This window comes from Elephas maximus, chromosome 1 (assembly GCF_024166365.1).
Source record: "Elephas maximus indicus isolate mEleMax1 chromosome 1, mEleMax1 primary haplotype, whole genome shotgun sequence".
Taxonomy (NCBI): domain Eukaryota; kingdom Metazoa; phylum Chordata; class Mammalia; order Proboscidea; family Elephantidae; genus Elephas; species Elephas maximus.
The window spans coordinates 177,200,494-177,227,070 of NC_064819.1; the positions used below are offsets into that span (position 1 = coordinate 177,200,494).

The 26,577-nt window shown below is 41.3% G+C and overlaps 1 protein-coding gene across 1 annotated transcript; it reads left to right on the plus strand.

The window, feature by feature from the left end:
- Positions 1 to 2,904: 2,904 nt before the first annotated feature.
- On the plus strand, positions 2,905 to 11,765 carry MFSD4B (major facilitator superfamily domain containing 4B). Its single transcript, XM_049899102.1, is given in 5 exon segments — positions 2,905 to 3,279; positions 5,177 to 5,345; positions 6,528 to 6,644; positions 9,746 to 10,956; positions 10,958 to 11,765. Coding segments are annotated over 5 exon segments (1,728 nt in total). The 5' UTR covers positions 2,905 to 3,108; the 3' UTR covers positions 11,018 to 11,765.
- The last annotated feature ends 14,812 nt before the right edge of the window (positions 11,766 to 26,577 follow it).

The following is a 26,577-nucleotide window of genomic DNA, read 5'->3' on the forward strand; positions in this document are numbered from 1 at the left end:
GATGAATAAAGAGGATGGTCCTTCTGGAGAGTAAAGATTAAGTAGGTCCTAACAGTGTTGTTGTACAGTCCCCAAGCCATGATCCACCTAACTTTTCACTCTTGCCCAGCTAAAAGTTTAAAATCTGCCTCTTTGTTGCATTTCTCTACTATGCCAAGACAGTAACATATTAATGACTCAAATCTAGTGCCAGTTTTCCTGCAGATATTTTCTTTTAGATAAATTAGGTCATATAAGTTTTAAAATGCCCATTTTTTCTACGGGAATCAATAAAACCCATTGCCATCCAGTCAATTCCGACTCAAAGCAACCCTGTAGGATATAGTAGAATTCCCCAATAGTGCTTCCAAGAAGCGGCTGGTGGATTCGAACTGCTGACGTTTTGGTTAGCAAACTATTAGCACTTAACCACTATGCCACTGGTGTTTCCATAAAGCTATGTTTATCTTCAGTGAAAAAAATACAGCTTACAAACATTTTTATTTTTCCTGAATTGTCACTTATGAAAAAATTGTCCTCACTCTTGGCCTAAATGGACCCCTGGTGGAGCAGTGTTAAGACCTCGGCTGCTAACCAAAAGGTTGGCTGTTCTAATTCACCAGCTGCTCCTTGGAAATCCTATGGGGCAGTTCTAGTCTGTCCTATAGGGTTGCTATGAGTCAGAATCAACTCAGTGGCAAAGAATATTGGCCTAAAGAGCAATGCACTATTCTATCATCCTTTTCTCTGAAAGGTGTTGGGTGACCTCTTGAGGTAATTGGGAAAAAAATATTCTGCTACTTTCAGAAGTGAAACAAAAAAACCCAAACCTGTTGCCATTGAGTGGATTCTGACTCATAGCGACCCTATAGGACAGAGCAGAATTGCCCCATGGAGTTTCCAAAGAGCACCTGGTGGATATGAACTGCCAACATTCGGTTAGCAGCCATAGCTCTTAACCACTACTCCAGCAGGGTTTCCTTCAGAAGTGAAGTAGGTAGGATTAGAAGGTAGATCTTTCCATTTAGAGAAGCTCCTTTTTTTTTTTTTAAGGTTTGATCAGGGAGAATTAAAACCTTTTATTTTAAAACTGGTTTCCAAACCAAACCAAACTCATTGCTGTCGAGTCCATCTCAACTCATAGTGATCCTATAGGGCAGAGTAGAACTGCCCCATATGGTTTCCAAGGCTGTAAATCTTTATGGAAGCAGACAGCCACGTCTTTCTCCCATGGAGTGGGTGGTGGATTCCAATCGCTGACCTTTCATTTAGCATCTAAGCACTTAACCACTGCACCACTAGGGCTCCTTAAAATTGGTTTGCTGGACCTCAATTCACGTAAATAATATTTTTTAATATTTATTAACCGTATATAATACAATGCTAACCAGTTGCTATCGACTAAACTCCTGCAAGGGTAGGAATTATCTCTCTTAGCCTAGCATGTCTTACAAGCAATCCATATCCTCTGATCTCTCCGTACATTTGCACTAACAGTTGTTTTTCACTTGAAATACCCTTTTCCCTATGGCAAATTCTACCTACCCTTCAAAGACCTAGATGAAATGTCAAATTCTCTGTGAAGCATTCTACAACTCTCCCAAGTGGAACTTGTCCTTCCTTTCTATATGTTCTCATAGCCTTTTGTTCATATGGTTTTTACTTTTACTCTAGCATAAAGCCTATCGTTAATAATCAATTTATATATTTCAACTGTCAAATTGGAGTCATAGATGCAAGAACAGTGTCCTGTTCATGTCCATAGATGATGTCGTATATTGTTACAGCTATCACATGGATCTTAAATATATCTCTCAAACTACTACATCTCTCCTGAGTGACTGGCCCTAATTTTTAAGGTCCTGCTATGCATCATCACCTTGACGTCCCAGAGGTCTCCACTGAAATTTTCAAGACACGAGGTTTGGAAATCAGTTAGAATGCTTTTGCAATATCCAAGCAAGAAATGAGGAGAACGAGAACTAAGGCAGTGGAGATGGAGAGCTGGGATCAACTCAGACATTTCTGAGGTAAACTGGAAACAGTCAGTGAATGACCAATAGATGGGGCTGGAGAGATGAGTTGCAACGGAAATGATGAGACTAGGATTTGTAGCTTGGGAGCCTAAATGAATGAGACATAATCAAGTGGAAAAGAACATTTCAGACTGACGATAAAGAAAAATACTTACAAAACATTTTAAGGTTGTGGTCTACTTGGGAAAGGTGGAGTCGGAGAAGGCCTTTCCTTCTCCTCCGGAGTCACTTTACTCGAGGATTCTGCAAATTAGCTCCCTGCTCCTCTTTCTTTTCACAATGGAATTATATGCATGGGGGCAGGGGCTTGTATGCTTGAAACCGCAGCTTTGGATCCGGATTTCTTTGTTGAGCTACTGTTAACAACTGTTTATTGTTATAACTGTACAGCCACTGATTCACTGACTGATTCAACATTAGACAAGTTGTTATGCACGACAGCACTGGGCACTGGGGTCCTATCAGTAAAAAAGCGGGGATAAAATGTAATTTTAGTGTTGTTGCGAGGATTAATTGAGATAATATACATGAAGGTTTCCACGTGAGGTTCAACAAATCTCTGTGGAGTGTCAGACGAACCAATGAGTAAGAGAAGGGTCCACCGAGCGGGGCACGGACAGACCTTCGGGCTCCCTCTGCTCCCTAGGAGAACCTGGAAGCGGGCGCGAGCTCCTACGTTGCAATTCTTGGCCCGTATTTTCTCGTAACGGTGGTTCGTCAAGCCCCAGACTGCAGCCGGGTCTCTGTGGGCTCAGCTGCGCGTGATGGAACAGCTGGAGAGCGACGTACGGTCTCCTAGGCAACCATATCAACTTCCGGTTTGTGTCTATGCCTGGGTTGGTGAAAGGCCACATTTCCGCCACGTGAAACGCGCAGGCGCTGTGCGAGCTGGAGGCCGCGGGTCAGCGGCCTGCAATCCCGGCCACGTTCCAAAGTCGGACCTCGAGGCCCTAACTAGGAGCCGCCCCCGGGAGGTGGTGCCAGGCGGGACTGCCGGCACTGGAGGGGCGGGACCGCGGCTCAGAGGTCCGGAGGCTCGGCCGAGAAGCCCCGGCTACAGCAATACCGCTTTTCTGAAGCCGCAAAGCTGGAGATGGAACTGGAGCTCTGCGGGGCCGAGGCCCCGGCCACTGGGCAGCGGCTCCTGCAAGCCGAGGCCCCGGCGGAGAACGAGCCGGAGGCGGTCTTCCTGCGGAGCGGCCGAACCGGGAACATCCTGCGCTGGTTCACCACCGCGGTCCTCTGTGCCGCCTTCCTAGGGCTGGTGAGAGCCGGGGATGGAACCCTCGCAGGCTGGGGCGTCTGCAGGCATCCTGCAGAGAACTCGGCTTTTCGAGTTCGAGTGTCGCCTCCGTCATTTGCAAACTTTGTGACCTTGGGCACGTTACTTAATGTGCCCGAGTCTCAATTTCGTCATCTGGAAAATGGGCACAATTCTAATCTTAGAGGGTTGTTGTCAAGTGCGAAATTGATTTTCCTAATATATTTTCCAGCTCCAGCAAACCTTCCTAACTCCCCTGCGTGGAACGGGGAGATACAAGAGTGGTTGCCCAGGTCTACAGCCACCGTCTCCCGCGCCCAGTCGCCCCTTCCCCCCCAAATTGTTACGCAAAGTGGTGTGACCAAGGAGCCCTCTTGGAGCAGTGGTAGAGCGCTCCGGTTCTGAGCCCACCCACCAGCGCCTTGGGAAGGACCTGGGGATCTGCTCTCAATAAAGAGTTCAGCCTAGGACACCCAGTGGGGCAGTTCTCTTGTCATAATAGGGTCGCTGTGAATCGGTATTGTCTCCACGGCACCCAACAACAACAGTGGTCTGACCGAAGTCAGCAACCCCCTTAATTTTGCAGATAGGGAAATAAGCCCAAGAAGGGAAAGTGGCTTTTCCGGATCACATAGCTAGTTAAGAGGTAGATCCAGAAATAACGCGTCTCTTACTCTGCCCACAATCTTATTTAAAACAAACTCAGTTTCTCAAGTGTTTTTCTTAGAGCAAGCTGCAAGAATAGAAGGCCTTTTGCCAAACCTCCTGGCCACCCTGAAATTCACCAGTTTCCGGAAGCCCCCTTTTTATCACTTTGGCTTGATAATTGGGATCCAGGGAAGTTGGGAGTGTGAATACTCTTGAGGAGAGTCACTTCTGGTCACTTAGCATCTTTCTCTGAGACTGAGTCACAAGTGATTCTTAGAGTCGGAGTGTTTCGATTTGAAAGCAAAAAAAATCGGAGGCCTGGTGAGTCTTCTCTGTGTGCCAGGACCTGTGGTAAGTGCTTTGCAAGGATGAACTAGGCCAACTAAAGCTGAACCCAGCCTTCCATCATTGTATGTGGTGCTTGCTCTGCCTGTGCCCATGCCAGTCCTTAATCCCGGGCTGCTACGCTTTAAGCAGGGGACACACGCCTTTAAAGCAGAGCAGTGTAATCGGAACGGGAAAAAATGTAGACCGATTAAAAACATTTTAAAAGTATCCACCTGTTGACTTTTCTGTTAGTTCTAGCTAACTTTACATTGTCTTTGAGTAAAATTTTATTTTTAAAGTCATACTATACAGGTATATGTCATATTTTTTAAGAAAGCCTTACACCTATACTCCAGATGGCTTGGGTTTTCTTTGAGGAAAAACTTAGATTTAAGAAGTTTAAATTGTTTAGGTCCTGGGTGTTTTATATGGATGGTTCAGAGAAAGGTCCCTGGATCAATCCAGAAATACTGCTGCCTGTTTTTGCAACACAAATAAAAAAAAGGGAGTAACATTTTGATGGTTTGATAATTTAAACTTTTAACATCTAAATTCTCCTGTTAGCTATTTGTGCAGGTGGTATATTTCAAAATATACAAAACTATTTCAAAAATAGTTTTTTAATGTTACATTTTATTGACCACGAATACTTAATATTAAGTCTTTTAAAATATTGATCTAAAAGGAAACAATTACAGCAAAGAGTCTAAAGATTTTTTTTTTAATGATTGAGAATTGTCCAAGTTAGAAAAACTATGGGATTTGACACACCAGAAGTAGCAGTTTGTGAATTTAGTAATACAGGTGTTACTGTGAATTTTTCCTGGCTGTGGGACTAAACGTAATCCTTCACCCCTTTATATGGTACCACATAGATAGCATTTTGATGATTGTAAGTAAAGGCTTTTGTCTTTTTAAATCCTAGGGAATGAGTGTCGCCATACTGGGACCCACATTTCAAGATTTGGCAGCAAATGTGAATACCAATATCAGTGGTCTTTCTCTGATTTTTGTGGGCCGTGCCTTTGGATATTTGACTGGTTCTGTGATTGGTGGATTTCTTTTTGACTGTATGAATCATTTTTTAATTTTGGGTAAGTAAACATTGATTTTAGCTTCCTTGTGGATTTCAGCAAATTTATAATTTGTCCTTAAAATATGAAAAAACCCTGGGTTTTGGGTGATTGGTGGATTTCTTTTTGACTGTATGAATCATTTTTTACCTTTGGGTAAGTAAACATTGATTTTAGCTTCCTTGTGGATTTCAGCAAATTTATAATTTATCCTTAAATATGAAAAATCCTAGGCTGCAGAATTATTGACAGTTTACATGGGTGTCCTTAATACAAAGTTTTCCTGGTGCCTGCTATCACCTTGACATTTACAGAGCATCTGTGCTCGGCTGTCCTGGAAACATAGATTAGCCATAGAGTTTGTCAGCGATCCTTGCACTTGCCGACCTTCATTGTAATTTGGGCACTACCTGGATCACACGCTGGTTGTCCGAAGAGCCCTACTGACCAGGGTCTAGGGCAGGTCTCCTGAGGCCACCATAGTTCAGAATGAGCTCCTTGTACCTGCCCAGGCTAAACCCAGGGCTAGAAATGAAGGAGGGGGGCATGGCAGGTGAAATGATATAGACTAAATTATTGTTTCTGCTGCCCCATGTCAATGATAAGTCCAGACCTCCGGACTCTATCTTTGAAAGATTTTAATATGATCTGTAAAATAAACTGACATGTTTAAAGAAAATTTGGATTAGTAATATGATAAAAATGCTTTAGAAGCAAGAAGAATAACTTACTATTATTGATGAATAAATAACTAATCCCTCTTACTTCCAAAGTGGATTGAAAGAATATATTTCTTGTATTTTCCTCCCTATTCTCCAAACTACATAAATTTCTGCTGCAAACTACTATAATAATTGCGTTTTATTTTGTTTTAACCTCATCTCTAAAAATCACTTTAGGCTCTTAAATTTGAAACATTTTGTCTTAAAATAATTTTTTTTTTTTTTACCTTTTTTGCTATAAAACTTTACCTTGTGGTATAATTTATACTTTGATTTTTAGCGTTACTAGAAATATATTCACATTAGAGTAACATGTTTTATAGTCTATAAAGATTATAAAAGCTTTTAAATGAAATAAACATATGTACTCTTAGCATGACCTTATTTTGCGTTTTTTGGGGAGCTTTTCTTATGTTGAATTGATCCATGACTCTTCATACGAGTATCAGTTTTTATAGCTTACTTTTACCTTTCCTCTCAGGGACGTCAATGTTGGCTACCACAGTTGGTCTTTATCTTGTTCCTTTTTGCAAGAGAGCAGTACTACTGATTGTCATGATGTCCATCTTTGGTGCTTCAATTGGCATTCTGGATACAGGTTAGTGAGTCCTTCAGTGTCATCTTTGGTAATAGGGACTTTCTCTTATGAAGTAGAAATAGTGCCAAAAAATAAAAATAAAACAAAAAAACCTAAAACCAAACTCATTGCTGTCAAGTCAGTTCTGACACATAGCACCCCTATAGAGTAGAACTATAGAGTAGAGCTGCCCCATAGAGTTTCCAGGAAGCGACTGGTGGATTCAAACTGCTGACCTTTTGGTTAGCATCCAAGCCCTTAACTACTGCACTACCAGGGCTCCAGAAATAGAGCAGCTGATAGTAAGCTGTCATCTGGAATACCCCCTAAAATGACACTGACCTATCGAGTTGGTCATGGGGTTACCCAGCCAGAACCATCCTCCTCACCAGATAACCAACCAGTTGCCATAGAGTTGATTCAGACCCATGGTGACGCCAGGTTTGTCAGAGTAGAACTGTACTCCATAGAGTTTTCAGTGGTTGATTTTTGGATGTAATTCATCAGGTCTTTCTTCTGAGGTACCTCTGGGTGAACTTAAACCTCCAACCTTCCAGTAAGCAGCTGAGCGTGTTAACCATTTGCATCACCCAGGGATTCCTTTCACCAGGTAGAGAGCCTGTTTTTGAGTGGCCAACCATGGAAGAAACGTAAAGAATTTTGTTCTATGAGAGACTGTTGATTTATAGTATCTAAATGGAGTAATTACAGTGCAGGTGAGAGGGATTTATTTCAGGATAGAAATTTACCATTGTAGTACAGGAGGAATTGATGGTTTAATAAGTTAAACCAAGTTTGGAACCACTACCATTGTCTAGCTGAGGAAGCGTAGAAGCAGCCATCCAATTTAAAATGCACCCTGGCTTTTGAGCTAAGAAAAACTCATGCTGTGCACTGTTTTGCTTTCTCTTTGTTTTCTGTTCTCTCACAAAGTTCCTACCCTCCTGCAGGAGATCCTCTCTATGTATCTTAATATTTTTTTAAGATCTACAAAATATCATATGTGGCATTTGTTCCCCCTGTCTTAGTCATCACAGTCTCTGGCTGGTGTAAACAGTTAACATGCTCAGCTGCTAACCAAGTGGTTGGAGGTTCGAGTCCACGCGGAAGCACTTTGGAAGAAAGGCCTGATAATCAACTTCCAAAAATCAGCCATTGAAAATCTTATTGAGCAAGGTCCTCCTCTGACACACATGCGGTCACTATGAGTCAAAACTGACTCGATGGCAGCTGATTTGTCTTAGTTACCTAGTGCTGCCGTAATAGGAATACCACAAGTGGTTGGCTTTAAAGGACAGAAATTTATTTTCTCACAGTTTTGGAGGCCAAAAGTCCAAATTAGGTTTTTGGCCTCATTGATTACTTCTGTGAGTCTGTCTTCTAGTTTCTTGTGCCCTGCAATGATCCTTGGTGTTCCTTTGCTTTTTGATGATCCTCACGTGTCTTCTGTCTTTCTCTCTCTGTGTCTGATCTGCTTTTTTTTTTTTTTTTTCATATTCATGACCATATACATATTTATTAAACATTCTTTTTTTCCTTTTTTTTTTCATTGACTCTCTCTTTTTCTGTTCTTCCTCTCATCTTCCGTTCTGTTACATTTTCCTCTCTACCCTACCCCCTGCGATCTGGTAACCCAAGTTAAGAACCTAGTGTATCAGAGTGGGAGAGAATGTAGAGTGAAATTCAAACTCATAAATAAGACCAGACTTACTGTTCTGATAGAGATTGGTGGAACCCCGAGACTATGGCCCTTAGACACCCTTCAAACTTGGAACTAAAATCACTCCCAGAGATCACACGGTAGCCATATGATAGACCAAAAAAACCCAAAAACAAACCCAGTGCCATCAAGTCGATCCCAACTCGTAGCGACCCTATAGGAGAGAGAACTGCCCCATAGAGTTTCCAAGGAGTGCCTGGTGGATTCGAACTGCTGACCCTTTGGTTAGCAGCTGTAGCACTTAACCACTGTGCCACCAGGCTTTCCACGTAACAGACAGGCTCGTAAAATGAACAATAACACCAGTAAGGGACATGCACCTCGAAGCAGTTACGTGTATGAGATCTAAAGGGGAGCATTTGCCCAAAAGCAAAGTTCAGAAGAACGGTAGGGGCAGGAAAGCTGGGTGAATGGACAATGGGAAGCCTGGGAGGAAGTAGGGCGAGTGCTGACAAATTCAAGGATTTGCAACCAATATTGCAATGATCTGCTTTTTTTATAACCCAAAAGTGATTACGTTTAGGACACAGTCTGCACTGGTATGACCTCATTAACATGACAAAAGAAAACCTCATTTTCCAAACAGGGTCATATTTACAGGTACAGGTACAGGTACAGGTACAGGGGTTAGGTTTTCTATACATATTTTTGTGGGACACAATTCAATCCATAATAACCCCCGAAACCAACTCTCTTTCCCTCTTCCCTGCTCTACTATTACTTGATAGGCCAAGGAAATATTTTATACTTTAAATGTTAGTTGAATTGTATGTTTATCTTCAGATCTGTTAAACACAAAGACTTCATGCTGCTTGCCTTTCGCCTCGTAGGTATTTAGATACTGTAGGTGCAGGCGCTAGAATGGGGCTGTATGTCATCAAACGGGCGTGCCAGAATTTTGTAGTGTTCAGGTTTCTGAAGAGTGGTTTTCGTCTGCTGTATACATAAATAATTTTTCTCAAGGGGCTACCAGTTGCAAGTACAGAAAGCCTTGGTAATTTGGCCACAATCTGATGATAAAATTTTGCCTTTTATCTAGATATATAAATTAAAACATTTATTAAGAATACAATATATAATATATATAAATATTCCTCCCCGTATTAGAACTTTATTATATGAATTCCTTAGCTAAGGTGCCTGGCTCTAAGAGGTAGTGGCTTACTAGCATGTATATGTAATTCAGCTTGTGAGTGTGTGATGTTGTAATGCTTATAGTTCTCTGAAATTAGTGGATTAGAATTCCTTAATCACAAAATTGACTTAGTTGCAGTGTTTGATAACTTAGAATATTATAATCTTTGTGGCACGTAAAATAGACTTACACTCTTCCTGATAGGAATGAACTATGCTTATTTTAGGGTAATTAACTTAAATCATTTTTCCTGTCTTTCATTGGTAGGTGGTAACGTCCTTATCTTGGCTATTTGGGGGGATGAAGGAGCCCCACATATGCAGGCCTTACACTTCAGTTTTGCTTTGGGTGCCTTTTTGGCTCCACTGTTGGCCAAACTGGCATTAAGTACGACAGTGTCTGGCGAAAACCACACAGAGGCTGATTTCAGTAACCAGTCTGCCCTCAGCCCATCATCTGAAGCTGACTCAGAGTCTATATTTGGAGTACCAGACGATATGAAATTACTGTGGGCTTATACAGTTATCGGTACTTACATGTTTGTAGTTTCTGTATTTCTTTTTGGTCTGTTTTTAAAGAACAGTTCAAGACGTGATAAAGAAAAAACATCTGCTCGGACACTGCGGAGAGCAAAATATCACAGAGCCCTTCTTTGTCTCCTTTTTCTGTTCTTCTTTTTTTATGTTGGAGCCGAGGTAACATATGGCTCTTATATTTTCTCATTTGCAACCACCCATGTTGGCATGAAAGAAAATGAAGCGGCTGGGTTGAACTCCATCTTCTGGGGGACTTTCGCAGCCTGCAGGGGCCTGGCAATCTTTTTTGCGACATGTTTGCAACCTGGAGCCATGATTGTGTCGAGCAACATCAGCAGCCTGGTTTCATCGTTATTGCTGGTGCTTTTTAACAAGAACCCACTTTGTCTCTGGGTAGCAACTTCAGTGTATGGGGCGTCCATGGCGACAACATTTCCCAGTGGTGTTTCTTGGATTGAGCAGTACACGACCATCCAAGGCAAAGCTGCCGCGTTTTTTGTGATTGGTGCTGCCCTGGGCGAAATGGCTATTCCTGCAGTAATTGGAATTCTTCAAGGAAAATACCCTGATTTACCTGTAGTTCTGTATACCTCTTTGGGGTCAGCAATAGCCACTTTTATTTTATTCCCTGTGCTGTATAAATTAGCCACTGCACCTCTTAAACATCAGCGAAAAGAAAGAAAGAATGAGGACCAGAAAGCTTTGCTCTCTAGCTCTGGGCTGAATGACTATGAAGAAGAGAATGACGAGGAAGATGCAGAAAATTGGAATGAAATGGACTTTGAAGTGATCGAAATGAATGACACAGTGAGAAACTCTGTGATAGAGACCTCTAGAAATATTTTGATGGAGCCTACCTCTGAAGTCTGCAACCAGTCATTCTCAAATGCATTACCGTTTGAGTCCTCTGCAGTTAGTGGTGGCAACTACCCTGTGAAGCATCTTGACAGAAACCAGGAAAAAAAGGACTAACGCGCTGGGAAGAAGATGGATTACTTATTGACTTCCTTGAGTATTGCCATTTCTAAGGAGGCCAGTCAGAGCATTAGCAGATTTTCTACATGCTTTTGGGGTTCAAAATTTCCAGGTCAGATTATAGCAAATGTTAAAAAGTTTTGAAATGTCCTGTAATTTCCAGTATCATCCATAAAGACCCAGGTGGTCTCAGACAGTAATATCTTGTTACGGGGCTAATGTTTGGCATGTGACTGATTAGGTAACATTTTATGGACTTTACCCCTCAGAGCATGCAAAGAAAGCGTTTGTTGTTGAGAAGTTGGGTACTTTTCTAATAGAATGGAATAATCTAAGAGTTGAATTGATTAGCTGAACAAATTATCAGGCATCAGTATTTTTCCAGGGAAGCTGAGGATAGTAACTTCATAAAACAATTCGAAAGTGGACAGAGGTTTGTATTAATTGCTTTATCCAGTTTGTAAGGTTGACTAGACAATGGTAACCACTCGTTTGATTCTGATTTCTGAACACAGAGCAGGGCCCAAGAGACCTGGCTTCAAGCTTTCTGACTGCACGAAGTCACTTATTTAGGCCTCGTTTATCTCATCCCATGTGCAACTCTGTGATCCCCAAAGTGAAAATGAAATGATTTCCAAAGTGGGCATCCAAAGTTTTAAGGTTTGTACAAGGTGTCTGCTAGAAATTAATGTTAAGTGCTACCTGTTCTTCATTTCAGATGAGAAGTGAAACAAAAATGATAAACAACTTTAAGAGTGTGGTACTGATTGTGAATATGTCTCAATTTAATAGACTTAATGTTTAATACTTTATTTGAGTAATTATCTGAAGAATACTTTTTTGAGTGCTTTATTCCATCTATTCTAAGATGTACTTTTTTCACATTTTTAATATCTCCGAAATCAGGATCTTACAGCCACTGGTCATGTAATATTGTGACAAAGTTTAATTGACATTTTTTTTTCCTCATAGAAGTACATAAAATAATGGTGTGTTTTATAATCAGTGTCTTAGGGTCAGTGAAATACAGTAATTTGTTCAATTACTGAGATCATACTATTTTTACGGATATTTTTATTTAAAAGAAAAGTTATTTTTATATGCAGTTTTTTTTTCTCGAATTATGCTCAAATGGGATTTGGAGATGCTGTGTTCTGATTTTAGCAACTGCTTCAGAGTTACTACGTTAGTAGTAGGGCCGTGAAGGGGTCTCTCGAGGTCATTTGCCTACTTCGGGTTCAGAGTTGGTGAACGGCCTTGCAGTTCGGGACTCGATTCTCATAAGCATTGTAAACCAGGCTGCTGGTTTAATTTCCATTGAGGCTCAGGCTATTCCAGTGATCCCGATACCTGTGTCGCCCATCCACGTCTCCGCCTTTCTAAGTTTGAAATACCTGGGAAACCTAAGCAAAGGCTAGAAGGTGCCTTGTTGGGCTAGGAATCAGGGCTCAGAAAAGGTATTTCAGATGAGGAATGGCAAACTAGTATGGGATATCCTTTGATAAATGACTGAAATTGACAGATACTGTTTACCTCTCTCAAGTTTTATGCTGGATGACACCTAATTTCTACCTGGTAGCACTATATATGCTTTTTCTTTCTAAGTTCTATAAATTTGCCTTTGTTTTGTCTTAAGTGAAAATGCAACACCTTTCTTGACCACTGCCCATTCACCTTATGTATCGGCCACAATATTCGTTCATATTAATAACAACTTGCGAGGAGGATGGTAGAGAAATCAACAGTAAAAAAAGCCTTTTCCTCTTTTTTCGAAATATTGTATCCTTAGGTGGAAATCCTGTGGCGTAGTGGTTAAGTGCTATGGCTGCTAACCAAGGCATCGGCAGTTTGAATCTACCAGGCGCTCCTTGGAAACTCTATGGGGCAGTTCTACTCTGTCCTGTAGGGTTGCTATGAGTCAGAATTGACTCGACAGCGCTGGGTTTGGTTTTTTTGTACCCTTAGGTAGAACCAGGGCTTTGAACCAGTTCATTCTGGTTCCACCCCCTCCTGAGAATTTGCAAATTCTCAGAATGGGGTGAGACCAGAATGAACCAGTTTGAAGCCCTGGATAGAACTAGAGATTACTTTTGTTCTTGTTCTGCTTTTTCTCAGGTTGTTGGCATTTAAGCAGTATGAGCTATTTGGCAGCTGGGAGGCTTGCTAGAACAGGGATCCTTCCTGTAGTATCTCCTTTTAGAGGATGAAGGATACAGCTCAGGGAGAGAAGAATGGTAATAACATGGTAGAAGATGGGGAATCCACACCAGAAAATCCATTAGGTTTCCACAAACCAAAGTGTTAATGGCCATATGAGATTACAGGCTTCGTTAAAGTTTGAGAATGTATTTCCATATTGGAAGGAAAAGACAGTACAACTAATTCCATGAATTAGTTGATCATTAGAATTATTCATCCTGATGGTCAGATCTTGAGTAAATGTCTGCTGATACCCAAGTAACCGCCACCCAAGTTTTCTATTGCTGTGAAACAAATTACCAAAAATTTAGTGATTTAAAACCACACACATTTATTATCTTAGTTCAGGATTCTAGGCGTGGCTTAGCTGATCCTCTGCCAAGGGTATCACAAAGTAGCATTCAAGGTGTCAGATGGTCTTTCTTCCTTTCTTGAGCTCGGGGTCCCCTTCCAAGCTCATGTGGTTGTTGGCAGTCTTCAGTTTCTTGTGCTTGGCCTGAGGTCTTGTTTTTTGCTGGTTGTCAGCCAGACAACACTGTCGGTTCCTAGTGGCTTCCCACAGTTCCTGGCTGTGTGGCCCTCTCATGGATCCTCTTACAGCATGGCAGCTTACTTCCTCAAAGAAGAATCTCTTGCTCTAGTCTGATTAGCTGGAGTCTTAAAAAAATGTAAGGTAATAACGGGAATGACACTCCATTACCTTTGCCATATTCTACTGACAAGAAGCAAGTTACAGGGTACCCCCAAACTGAAGGGGAGAGGATAGGACAGGGACATGACTCATTGTGTCTGCCACACTCAGGTAACCGAAAATTTGGGTTCTCAAAAGGGCTAAAAACTTCAAGCCAGGGAAAAGAAAACTCCAGCAGTCACTAGAAGTGACTATAGGGACAGCCCGTTGAGCGTACTAGGGTGCGGATGGAAGGCTCCCCATAAGCCAGGCCAGTCAAAGCCAATCCAGGGGAGTCCTTGTGGGGTACTGGATTAACTCAATTAGCCTTTTTTTCCTTGACATTTTATTTCATGCCCTTTACTGCTCTACTTTTAACTTGTTCAAATGCAGCTTAATATCAGAGAAACGGAGAAATTTCATTTTATTTTCAGTGAAGTCCAGAGACACTTGGAGAGCATTTTTCAGTTACATCACTGTTTTTTAAAGAAGTATCTCTAGCTGCTTGAAAATCTTTTTTAAAAATCAATTTTTAATATAAAGGTAATAAAGATATAAAGTTCATGATAGAAAATTAGGGAGATACATAAAAACATAAGGAAAAAGGAAAAATAATCCATGGTACCAAACTCCTAGAAAAGTCATTAAATTTCTTCTAAACTTCATTTCCTAAGTAAAGGGTTATGGGGTGAAAAAAAAATTTTTGTCTTCTAAATCAAGTGTCAGAAACAACTTGAATTTTGTGGCCAGAACATATTGACACTACAGTTGGTAGACTGGTTCTTAGTTCAAAGGATTGCAGTTTACTTAAAAAAACCCAAAACATAATTGGGACATGACCAGTGTGAAGACACACTCCTGAAACAGAGTATGCAACCCAGATCACATGTAGAGTGCTTTGGGTGTAGATAGATACTTTGGACAACCAGGGTCCCTGCAGCCAGAACTTTTGGTTTACCGTAGTGATGTATCACTCAACCCTGCCACTTAGAAGTTATTACGAAATAGGGCTTAACATTCTTGATGGAAGTAGATTTATTCTTCTGGGTAGCCCTGTATCTGTATTTGTTAAGGGCACTTGTTTTGCTCATAGTGTCTGTGTGTGTGTGCACGTGTATGTATATTTTGCATATTTGGACCCACAGATATTTAGGAGTCGGAATCAACGGGCATTAGGTTTTTTACATGTGTTTGAGATTTTTCTACACTGTGCTGTTGGAGGTAGTAGGGAAAAGATACAGAAAAGACGAAGATAAAGTTAATTGTTTAAAATGCCTATTTTTAAATTGAAATTTTTATTGAGATTATTGTAGACTCACATGCAGTTGTACATACTGTTTTTAAGTCCGCTGAGCTGTGCTTGCATGGGCAGAAGGGCAGAGACCTAGACCAGTGCTTGTCAAACTTCCATGTGCATAAGAATTGCCTCTGAATACACAGATTCTGATTCAGTAGGACTGGGGTGGGGACTGAGGTTATGCATTTCTGACAAGCTTCTGAGGGACCCCCAGCTGCTCTGTGGGAGAAAGATAATGGCATTCTGCTTCCCTAAAGATTACAGCCATGGAAACCCTATGGGGCAGTTCTGTTCTGTCCTGTAGGGTCACTGTGAGTTGGAATAGACTTGACAGCAAACAACAAGCTTCTAGGTGATGGGATGCTGCTTGTTTATGGACCACACTTTGAGTAGTAAGGTCCACTTTTAGGGAGTATAGGATTCTTCACTATTTCGGGGAATTTTAAAAATTTTTGTTTAAGGTTTTCTAATTTTGAACCTAAATCTCTCTGAGAGCCTGTAGTCTCCGTGTCCCCCCTCCCCTCACACACACACACTCCAGGACTATTCTCAATCTGAGTTCTCTCCATTTAGAAGGAATGTTTGTCACACTGGTCGTTGTGGTTTACTCCACATGTGTGTTGAGTGCCTCCCATTTGGCAGTCTCTGCGGGAGTGCCGAGGGTACACTGGTGGAAAATCACAGGGCTCTTGCCCCGTGGCGCTTGCCCTCTAGTGCAGCACTGTACGATAGAACTTTCTGTGATGCTGGAAATGTTCTATATCTGCACTGCCCAGTAGCCACTAGCCACCTTTGGCTTATTGAGGACTTGAAATATGGCTACAACATAAGAATTGAATTTTTTATTTAATTTAAATATAAACAGATATCCACATAACTAGTGGCTGCCACATTGGGCAGCACAGGTCTGGTGAAAGAAACAAGGCATTCAACAGTCATAGAAGATGTTTCCAGGAAAAATTTATTTCCTCTTTGTACTTGATATTAACATGTATCTGGGGTCAGAAAGGTTGTAATAGAGATCTTGTCAGATAGCATAATTTAAATTATCATGGCTGTTAAGCAAGGCCTGCTTTTAATGGGTCATGATGGTAGACAGTCTAGCTTAATGATCTAAAAGAGAATCTTTTGGCTTCCCTTGTGTATAAAGCAGACTGCAGCTGGTGACCTTGGTTGTCAGGAGGATTTAAGCACCTTTCCCTTGATACACTTTGGCCATTTGGCATTTGAGCTAGATTGAACTAGATTGAAGTTGAGTCGGTGTAAATAGTTTCATATTTAATGATTTTAAAGATTTTACAACACTGAATTTCCCAGCCAAATAGAATTTTTATTTTCCACCTTTTTTTTTTTTGTGTGTGTGGCTACTTTGTCTTCTATTTCTGCCATGGTTATTTTTTGTTTTTAATTCTTCAGAGGCGATTCCTCAGGTTCTTGCACTGTGGCTGTTAATTCTTCTATATTGTTTTCATGCTCTGCTTTTGGCTTATATGTTTAATTGTAGAATGCACTTAGTACCTGGTCACTAAATTTATTGCAGCTTATGTTTAATGCAGCTTGGTTATGAGTTAGTTAATGGGTGGCCTGGAGAATGTTTCAACGTTGTTAGGTGACATGCCTAGCCGAAGGGCTGAGCTTTTTAGCTTCTGAACAACTTGTTGAAATCATAAAATGCATTCTTTGGATCACTTGGCTTAGATTTTATCCTAATCTGGTTTTCCCAGAAGAGACCAGCTATAGGAAAAGGCTAGAGAAACACACACTTTCATTAGTGTTGCTTCCAATTCTAGGCAGACTTTTTGACCCATTAGAATCAGCTCGTTATCACCTGCAGGCTAAGTAAGTAAACTCAAAGGTTAAAAGTCAGGCATCTACCTCAGTGTTATCTCTGCTTCCAATTTTTGTTCAGTCATTGAGTCAGTGTTTGAGAGCTGAACTCTGTGCTAGGTGCTGTGGACTAAGTATTAATGAACTTCCTCTCCTGTCATTGGAGTACCATGTGTTTTTTGCTAAATGAGTTGTTCTTTGTCCTGTGTCCTGGGCTTTTTTGTTTACAAACACAGAGACTCCTCTGGCCACCTTAGGACCAGGTGGTTTGTTGTCAGGGAACCATGGGCCAGAATGAGTGTGGTGGCCAGGCTGGGGGGGCCTCCTCTCTGTCTCACTCTCACAGCAGCTCTGTCCCTCTGTGGGTCTGCTCTGTTTTCCTTCTCCCTCCTGGCCCATCCTCTGTTTATCTCTTGTCTTGATTCTGGAAACCACTTGAGTGGTTGCTGTTGCCCTTACTGGGCGGAGCCTTTCACCCCGCCTCTCTGGGGAGGAGGGGGATTGCTGGTCAGCCTATGAATGGTCCTCCCTTGGGGTGGGTACCTCCTGCCCTCATCAAGGGAGTGGCCACCTCTACGCTTCCACCCCTACTGCTCTGAGTGCAGAAGTTATAACCAAAAGGAGAGTTCTACTGTCTGCTGGTGTCTTAGGGTAGTGTTGGGGATGGGGTAGGGGTATTTGGTAAATATTTGCCAGTGGATGCCAGAATGGGATGTAAACTGGCTGATGGCCTGGTGAATTGCTGGCTTTTTTTTTTTTTTTTTTTGAAGAGCTTGTTAGGCAAGGTTAATATTAGTAGTGGACTTTTTGGTTGTGACCAAAAAAAAAAAAAAAAAAAAGCTCTGTCCTAATAAAGTAGCATTTATGTTTATGTAAGATGCAAGAGGATCCCCAGTTTGCAAGAGATACTGGTTTGTGGACCAGCAAGTTTTCCAGGTCCTTGTATTTCAGTCATTTAACAAATATGTACTGTTTAGTGATCAGGGTCCTGGGAATATAACAGAGAAAAGACAAAGGCCCTAGCCTTCAAGGAGCTTATGTTTTACAATTTCAACTAAGATTTGTAATGACAACATTTCTGTTAGCAGAAGAGCCAGGAAAGCTTATTGTAATGGGTTTTACACAGTTCCAGAAAAGTTAGTAAAGTAGCAGGGTTTTTGGTACCTTGGTGTCTTTGATTCCTAGTATTTTTACATGAGTCTTTGGGGTCATTCTTGGTTTAGGGTTTTGTAAAAATCACTTAGCATAGTGCAGTTGAGGTTAAGGTAGTTAAAACCTGCTTAGAAAGTTGCAGAGGAGGTTGACATGAACCTTGGGATTTGTTCTCTGCAGCCAAGAAGACACATTTAGAGGTGAACTAGATCTTGGGTTACACCTCCAAACAGCCCTGCGCGAGCCAAGCAGGCTCTCATTTCTCAGCCTTTCACTGGCACTTGCAGAGAACTATCTGCCCCCAGGCAAAATTATCCACCTCTGAGTCAAGCACTCTTTGGGCTTTTACCCTTATTGAAGAAAGACTCAGAGACAGAAGCACTAAAGAAAGGAAAAGTTTACCTGCATATTGAGCAAGAGAAGGACTGGCTGCCAAATGAAAGAGCTCAAGTATTTAAAGGAAGAAGGTAAAAACTACCAAACTTTCCAAGCTTGCGTTAGTCTGTCCATGGTGGAATAACAGCAGCTCTCTGATGTGATGATCATATTCACAAAGGTCATGGCATATTTTCAGACAGCAGCCCAGCAAAAGCCAGGGCTACAGTTGCTTGTGTTCGGGAATGTAGGTTTATAGGAAATGTTCAAAGTTTTATTGTTTTTGAGATCAGAACCAGTTAGATGACTTATTTTTGGTTTATTTCAGGGAGCGGAGTATTTTTTTTCTGGCTCAGATGTGTGAAGTGCTTTGTCATATTGAAGCAGGGCAAAGTACGATTTGCTCTACACTCTCCAGAATCCATAAGCTCCAGAAGGAAAAAGGACACAAGGGAAAAACGTGATTGCAGGATGTATTCTTGCCCCCTGTGCAAGTAATAAGCCTTGGTACCAGTGGCTTCTAACCCTGGCTGCAATTAGAATCACCTGGGAGTGTTAAAAACTACTAATGGCCAGCATTTTTACTTTAATACTAATTTGATTGGTCTGGAGTGGAGTCTGAGTATTGATATTTTTAAAGGTATCCAGGTCATTGTCATGTACAGCCAAAGTTGAGAACCACTGCTTTTATCAATGGCAGAGAACTGGAGCCTTTATTAGTTTTAAGGCTGATTTATAGCTGGGCTAAGCCATGCTGCTTTTGTAATGCATGAATTTCTGTGCACCTTCTCTGGAGGAAAGCTGGAGAGGGAGAGATCTCCAGGTTCCTATTACCTCCACTGCTGCTCTGTCAATGAAAGTGGATAATCAAGCCTGTTGTTTGAAGTCCTGCCAAAACCAAACCTGGACCTGTTGGAGGTTGTCTTTCTAGACAGGTCGAATCATTTTGATTTTTTGAGTTTCAAGGGGTAAGGGTGATCTTATATATTTATTACATCTGGATTTAAGATTGCTCACTGTTTACGTGGCTTTGTACAGTGGAAAAACTTGTTTCAATAAAGTACTAATATAAATACTGATGTTGGTGTAAGATAAGATTCATTTATCATCTGCTGTCTCATTGATGCTTAAAAATGAGTTGGGAATCTCTCCTTCAGAAATTAATCCAGAATATTTCCAGATTTTAGATTGTGAGTGTTTCAAAATGTATGCGATAGTTGTATTGGATTCTTAAAATGTGAACAGCATTTTATCTTCATATAGGTATTTTATAAATGATGTCTAACATCTTCAGCCAGCCCCTCAGCTTCTTTCAAGAAGTTTATGATCTGACTTCTCAACTTACAAGTCCACCAAACAACTATTACTAGATGGATGTTTTAGTTAATATTTACTTGACTAATAACCCTTTTGGAAACCCTGGTGGTGTAGTGGTTAAGTACTACGGCTACTAACCAAAAGGTCAGCAGTTCGAATCTACCAGGCATTCCTTGAAAACTCTGGGGGGCAGTTCTGCTCTGTCCTACAGGGACACTATGAGTCGGAATCGACTCGACGGTAATGAGTTTGGTTTGGTTTTGGTTTAATAACTCTTTCATTAATATTCTTATAGCTATGCTTCTGTTTCAGAGTGGAAGTGAGGTTTTCAAAGTTGCAAGCCAGGCAGTTGCCACGGTGATTCTGCTTCCTCTTTACAGGGCCCAGCAGCCAAAGCCTGCTGTTGGTGGCCACACCCCTTTTTTTTAACTTGTGTAAAACAACTATAGTAATGATCTTGTTAAATGCTTCCAACTTGTGGCATGACTCAGGTGTATAGTAACCCTTCCTTTAACACTTTAATGGGATCTTGGGAAAAGAGTTTTAAAAGTGGGAAAGTTTAACCTGAGAGAAACTATCTGACCACACTGTCCCTTGTCCTATCTAAGCGATTAAAATAAATGACACTCCCGGTGGCCTTACTTGTTATCGTCTCTGTTTTCGGTGACCTGAGTTTACAGCTGTACTCTGGCCAGGAATCCTCTTGTACCTTTGCTTCGTACCAGTGTCTCTGAGCAAAGCTTGGTCTTTTCTGGCTCCTCCTAAATAAAAAATTCAGAAACCTCGGCATTGGGCAGGATTGAATGGATTTCAAGCTTCTAAATACAACCAACTCTGTGATGTACAAGGGCTCCCAATGCTTTGCATAGGGAAGCAGGGCTTAGTTTATCGTTCCACTCCTACTTTATCTTCCATGGATTCAATTGTGCATGAGAGTGGATTTGGTAGCCTATTTTTGGCCACACAACGTGCTGCCTGGGGATCCCTTGGGCCAGAAAGTTGGAATAGCATACTGTGGTTCAGAAGGACGGACTTGAGGATTGGCTCAGGACCCTCTGCCACCTCCTACTGGGAAAAGATAATGGTTTGGGGAATGGAATTTTCTGTTTAGGAGTCTTGGTGGCTTAACGGCTGAGCACTCAGCTACTAACCAAAAGGTTGGCGGTTCGAACCCAACCAGCTGTTCTGTGGGAGAAAGACCTGGTGATCTGTTTCCATAGAGATTACAGCCAAGAAAACTCTATAGGGCAGTTCTATTCTGTCACATGGGGTCACTGAGTTGAAATCGACTCACACCTTACAACATTTTTCTGTCTATGCTCTACAGAAGTTATTTCATTGTTCCTGCTTTGGGAAACTTTAATGGATCCATTAGAATGGATTTAAAAAATCTTGCATAAAGCGTGGTGGTTAAGGGTATGGGAGTCTGTCTTCTTGAATTTGAATTCTACCTAGGCCACATAATCTTTGTGCATCTCAGTTTTCTTTCATGTGAGATTTGGCTGTGAACTTTAAATGAGATAATATTTGTGAAGCAGTTAGCACATTCCCTCAGACGTACTAAGCACAAAATAAATATTAGCTATTACTATTTTTAAGATCCCTTATGTGGTACAGCTTGCGCTCAACTGCTAATCTAAATGTTGGCGGCTCAAATCCACCCCATGGTACTGTGGGAGAGAGAAGGCCTGGCAATCTGCTTCCATTAAGAGTCATCCAAGAAAACCCTATCTATGGAGCAGCTCTGACCTGTAACACATGGGGTCGCCATGAGTCAGAATCAACTTGATGGCAACGAATAACAACACCAGCAACATTATTATTATTATTCCCAAGGTACCCAGCAAACTAACATAAGAACCAAATTAAAAATAAAGGAGCCGAAATGAGGAATTTTAACCAGGAAATAATTCTCACTAGTTTAGTAAAACTCTTTTAGTTTAATAAAACAGTTTTTATAATTGTTAAGGTTGCTAAGACATCCCTGCGTGGTGCTAACAGTAACGTGCTCAGCTGCTAATCGAAAGGTTGGCGGACCCCCCCCAGAGATGCCTCGGAAATCCCAAGGTGCCCCCTTCATACATCAAGTTCCAGCTATCAGAGGAAACTGAAGTCAGGGTTGTACAGCCTTTGGTAGGAGGAGGGGTTGTAAAAATACATGTCAGTGCAGCAATCAGCTTATTTATAACAGTTGCTTTTCTTGCACCCTTTACCAACACTATTCTGGGTGTGTTTCATCACCTTCTTTAACCCTTAATAACCTTAGGGGGTGGTATTTATCTTATAGATAAGGATATAAGCTTAGATCCCGCCTGCTCTGGAAGTCCTACGGCCACTAGGAAATGGATCTAGAATTCAAATTTAGGTTTGTATGACATCAGAGCCCATGCTCTACCTCTTTATTGAAGGTGTCCATATGTATGTAAACTGATGTCTTGACTAGGGTGGGTAATTCAATCCTCTCATTTATCAGTTTGAGTGACTGCCAGGCATTGGTGTTGGGATATGTTGGGGAGCAAATCACACAATTCCTGTCCTCATGATATTTAGGGTTTAATGGAGAGATTAATCCCAATGTTGGTACAAATAACACCCCCCCCAAAGAAAAAACCAAACCTATTGCTGACAAATCGATTCCGACTCACAGCAACCCTGTAAGACAGAGTAAAACTGCCCCATAGGATTTCCAGGATGCGGCTGGTGGGTTTGAACTGCTGACCTTTTCATTAGCAGCCTAGCTCTTTAACCATTATGTCACCAGGGCTCCTTGGCACAAATAATTAAGTGTAATTTGTTATGAGTTACTCAAAGCGGCACACGATGATGTGGGAGCACAGACCCAGTAAGCAAGGCCCTCGTGAAGATGTGGTGTGAAACACGTGAAATTGTGCACTACAGATTAGTAAGTGAGCCCACGCATAGCTTGCTTACTGGGTAACTGTCCCTGGACCTGGCTTTTGGTGTTTTCCTCTAGGTGGGCAGTGGGCAGAAGGGTCTCCCTCCATTGTGGAGAATGCAGACTTCCACTTCATCTCCCTGCTCTCAGCATCTCAGTGGCACACCTCATCCTGCCCTCCTCAGTGCCCAGTGTTCCCAAGTTCAGAGACTCTCTTGTTCTGCTTCTCTACAGAATAAGCTTGGGGGTCAACTGTGCATGAAGGGACAGGTGTGGTTGCCTGAATATGTGACATTCAGGTGGTTTGTGAGGTTTGACTGCTTCTAAACAGTCTTTTAAACTATTAGTTCCCACCTGGAGCCTTCTGTTCCTCAGCCGTTCTGAGGTTCTCCAACAAAGATGCATGTTGGGTTTCTTTTTCCAGTAGTTAAGAGCTCAGCTGCTGACCAAAAGGTCAGCAGTTTGAATCCATCAACTACTCCTTGGAAACCCTATGGTGTAGCTCTACTCTGCCCTGTAGAGTTGCCGTGGGTCGGAATCTACTTGGTGGCAATGGATTTGGTTCTTTTGGTTTCTAGTAGGGAAGGGGGATGCAAAAATATCTGTACTTCATCATCTTGAAACCTACGTCAATTTACTTATCTATCTCAGGCAATAGCCTGTGAAATACATAAGGACAGGGGATTGCCTTAGTATCTCCAGACTAGCAAAATGCTGGGCACATTTTACTTAGATGCTTAGTAAATATATATTGAATGATTAATGCCTACAATTGTGTAGCTAATTTGCAAAACGTTCATCCACATTCCCATTCACAAAACTTCTATTGGTTAATTAGGGGCAGGTGGTAGTGTTCTCAAGTTTTCAAGGAATGAATCTTTTTAATTTTCTTGAAACCTATGGCCAAATTAGTTGCTTTTCCAAAGGGCTGCATTCCCATTAGCAGTCATGAGAAAGCCCAGAACATGGTGTCTCCTGCCCCTGACTCCTTTCATTGAAACCTACCTGTCTTTGCCTTGAACAAAAGGCACCTGTGGTGGCATCAATAGCAAGAGCATTAAAGACTCACAGGCAACAAGATTGCCTTTACCTGTCTTCCTGATCCAACTTGCTTCTTCCCAAATACACACAAAAATCTAGTTTTATAAATCTGAGAGTTCTTCTACAAAATATTTTTGTCTGTAAGCCACTCCTAGAGCTGCCAAAACGAAGCTATGGGTGAGGGTGAGGGAACGAGACAGAGAAGCAGTGCATGTCATAGAACTTCCTCATCGGATCCCAAGTGCTAGACCTAGTCCGTGACTATTTGCATATACAAAGCTATCTAGCAAGCAAAACTGGGGCATTCATAGTTCTAGATTTCACTCACTATTATAAAGCCAAAAAGGGTTAAAGGTGGCTGGTAACAAGTCATCACATCAGGGGAAAGAAGCTAGGTATTATTGGGATAACAATAAGTTGAGTGCACTTGTCCAACTGACCTTTACAAAGTGTAAGTCTAAGAGGGATCTGAAGTATTCGGCCTGAAAATGGCTACTGGTACATTGCTGCCTTCCTCCTCTCTTCTTTCTGTCGCTGGAAGAGCCCTACAGTATCTATACCAGATTTATTTTTACTTTATAAAATTGAATATACGAATATTTGAAGACATGTTGTTTTTGTTGTTGTGTGCTGTTGAGTCGATTCTGACTCATAGTGACCCTGCGTGACAGTAGAACTGCCTCATAGGGTTTCCTAGGCTTGTAATCTTTATGGGAGAAGATTGCCTGGTCTTTTCTTCTGTGGAGCCAATGGTGGGTTCAAACTGCTGACCTTTCGGTTAACAGCCAAACACTTAACCATTGTACCACGAAACCAAAACCAAACCCATTGCCTTCAAATCAAGTCCAAGTCATAGTGACCCTATAGGACAGAGTAGAACTGCCCCATAGGGTTTCCAAGGAGTGGCTGGTGATTCAAACTGCCAACCTTTTGATCAGCAGCCTGACCTCTTAACCACGGTGCCACCAGGGCTCCTTATTTTAAGAAATACTATTCTGAAATTGAGAAGTCAAATTTAAAGCTTATTTGATAGGCCTTGGTGGAATATCCCTGTGCTTCAATGATTATGAAAAATGAAAACAGGAAGTAGTAGATGGAAACATCAAGACTACATAGCTAGAAGACCTTACTAGTATAGAATACAGTTCTGTGATCTGTAAAATGAAGATTGTAAAACACAACTCTGTATACAGAATTTTATGTTATCAGGGGAGCCTACATGGGACTGATGAGGTTATGTCCTGTGACGGTTGCCAGGGCTGGGTAGAGTCCACAAACTCTCTGGGTGGCCTGCTCCATCTATCCACCTTGGCAAGAAGACCTCACAGGGCCACCTTCTCTACGAATTCTTCATATCCTTAACTGTTCTATGCACATTTGTATATGTTTTCTGCCCAATATAGTGACCTTATTTACAGACATTATTTTCTGTCCATAGAGAATTGACAAATGATTCAACATTCTCCATTCCTTCCTGTTGCCTGATTTCCACTGTTTATTGGGATCTCTGTGGGAGTGGGAAAGGGAGGGTAGAGTTGTATGTCGCTTTTGTTCTTAGCATCGGAATGGCACTGGTGTGAAGAATGAGAAAAAATGATGTTCTAACAGTCTTAGGGGAATATTTAATGAAATTATTTGATGCCTCAGAGAAATGAAAACATGCTAAAGAATAAAATTATTTCTTCAGTACTGTTCAAAAAATGAAGTTCGTTGTGGACTGAAAGACAAAACATTTTTCATAGCTGATCTAAAGGAGAGGGATAATAATTATGAAAATAATACTGAAAAGTCCTTACAAAAAAGTTCTTGGTAAAATAGGTCCAAGTTTCAACACTCTCCAGGAGATAGTTATTGAAACAGCAGAGGACTTGCATTAAAAGGCAGTTAAGCAACAGACTCTGAGGTCAGAGTTACAAGGGAAGCTCTTCCTTGCAGAAAAGGGAACCAGATATATGCTAAGTGCCTAAAACTAAACTAGTTTTGGGCACTTATGTTGAATACATAAGTGAATGGTGAATAACCATTGTCAATACACCTCTGTCAACTATGGGGTTAAGAATGGTTATTCTGTTGAGTTACTATGATAAGAAAGAGATGTATAAGTCCTTACCATGAGCACAGATCTTAGAAAAGGGAAATAGAGAAAATCTCATCAATGTCCACCCATGCAAGGGTAAGAAAAGCCTAATTCAGAGGCTAGCCAAACAAAAAAGATCCTCAGAAGTGGGGACTTATATCTTAGCAGGACTTGAGAGAAATATGCTCAGAGACATGATCTGTATGTCTTGGATTCCATATTTACCAACTAGTTTTCTGAAAACTAATCCCCTTAGTATTTGGGAGTATATGTTCTGGCAACAGAAGACCTATATCTGGTAAATAACCAGATGAACTTTCCGTGTTAAAATAAGAAATTGGCATTTAAGTTTTTAAAAAGTAATAACGTGTTATTTGCTTTCCCTTTGGGAACGTAGAGTGGCTAAAGCGAAAGGAAGAAAAGATGAAGTAAAAGAGCTGAACTGAAGATTTCAAAGGGCTGCTTGAGAAAACAAAGTATTTTGATGAAATGTGCAAAGATTTGGAGTTAGAAAACCAGAAGGGAAGAAGATGGTGGCATTTCTCAAGCTGAAAAAAAACTGTAGAAAAAATTCAAGCCTCAAGTTGCAATATTGAAGGATTCTATGTGCAAAATAATGAACGACTCAAGAAGCATCAAAAAAAGATCAGTGAGATGGATTGACACGGTGGCTACAACGATGGGCCCAAACATAGCAATGATTGTGAGGATGGTGCAGGAGCAGGCCGTATTTCCTT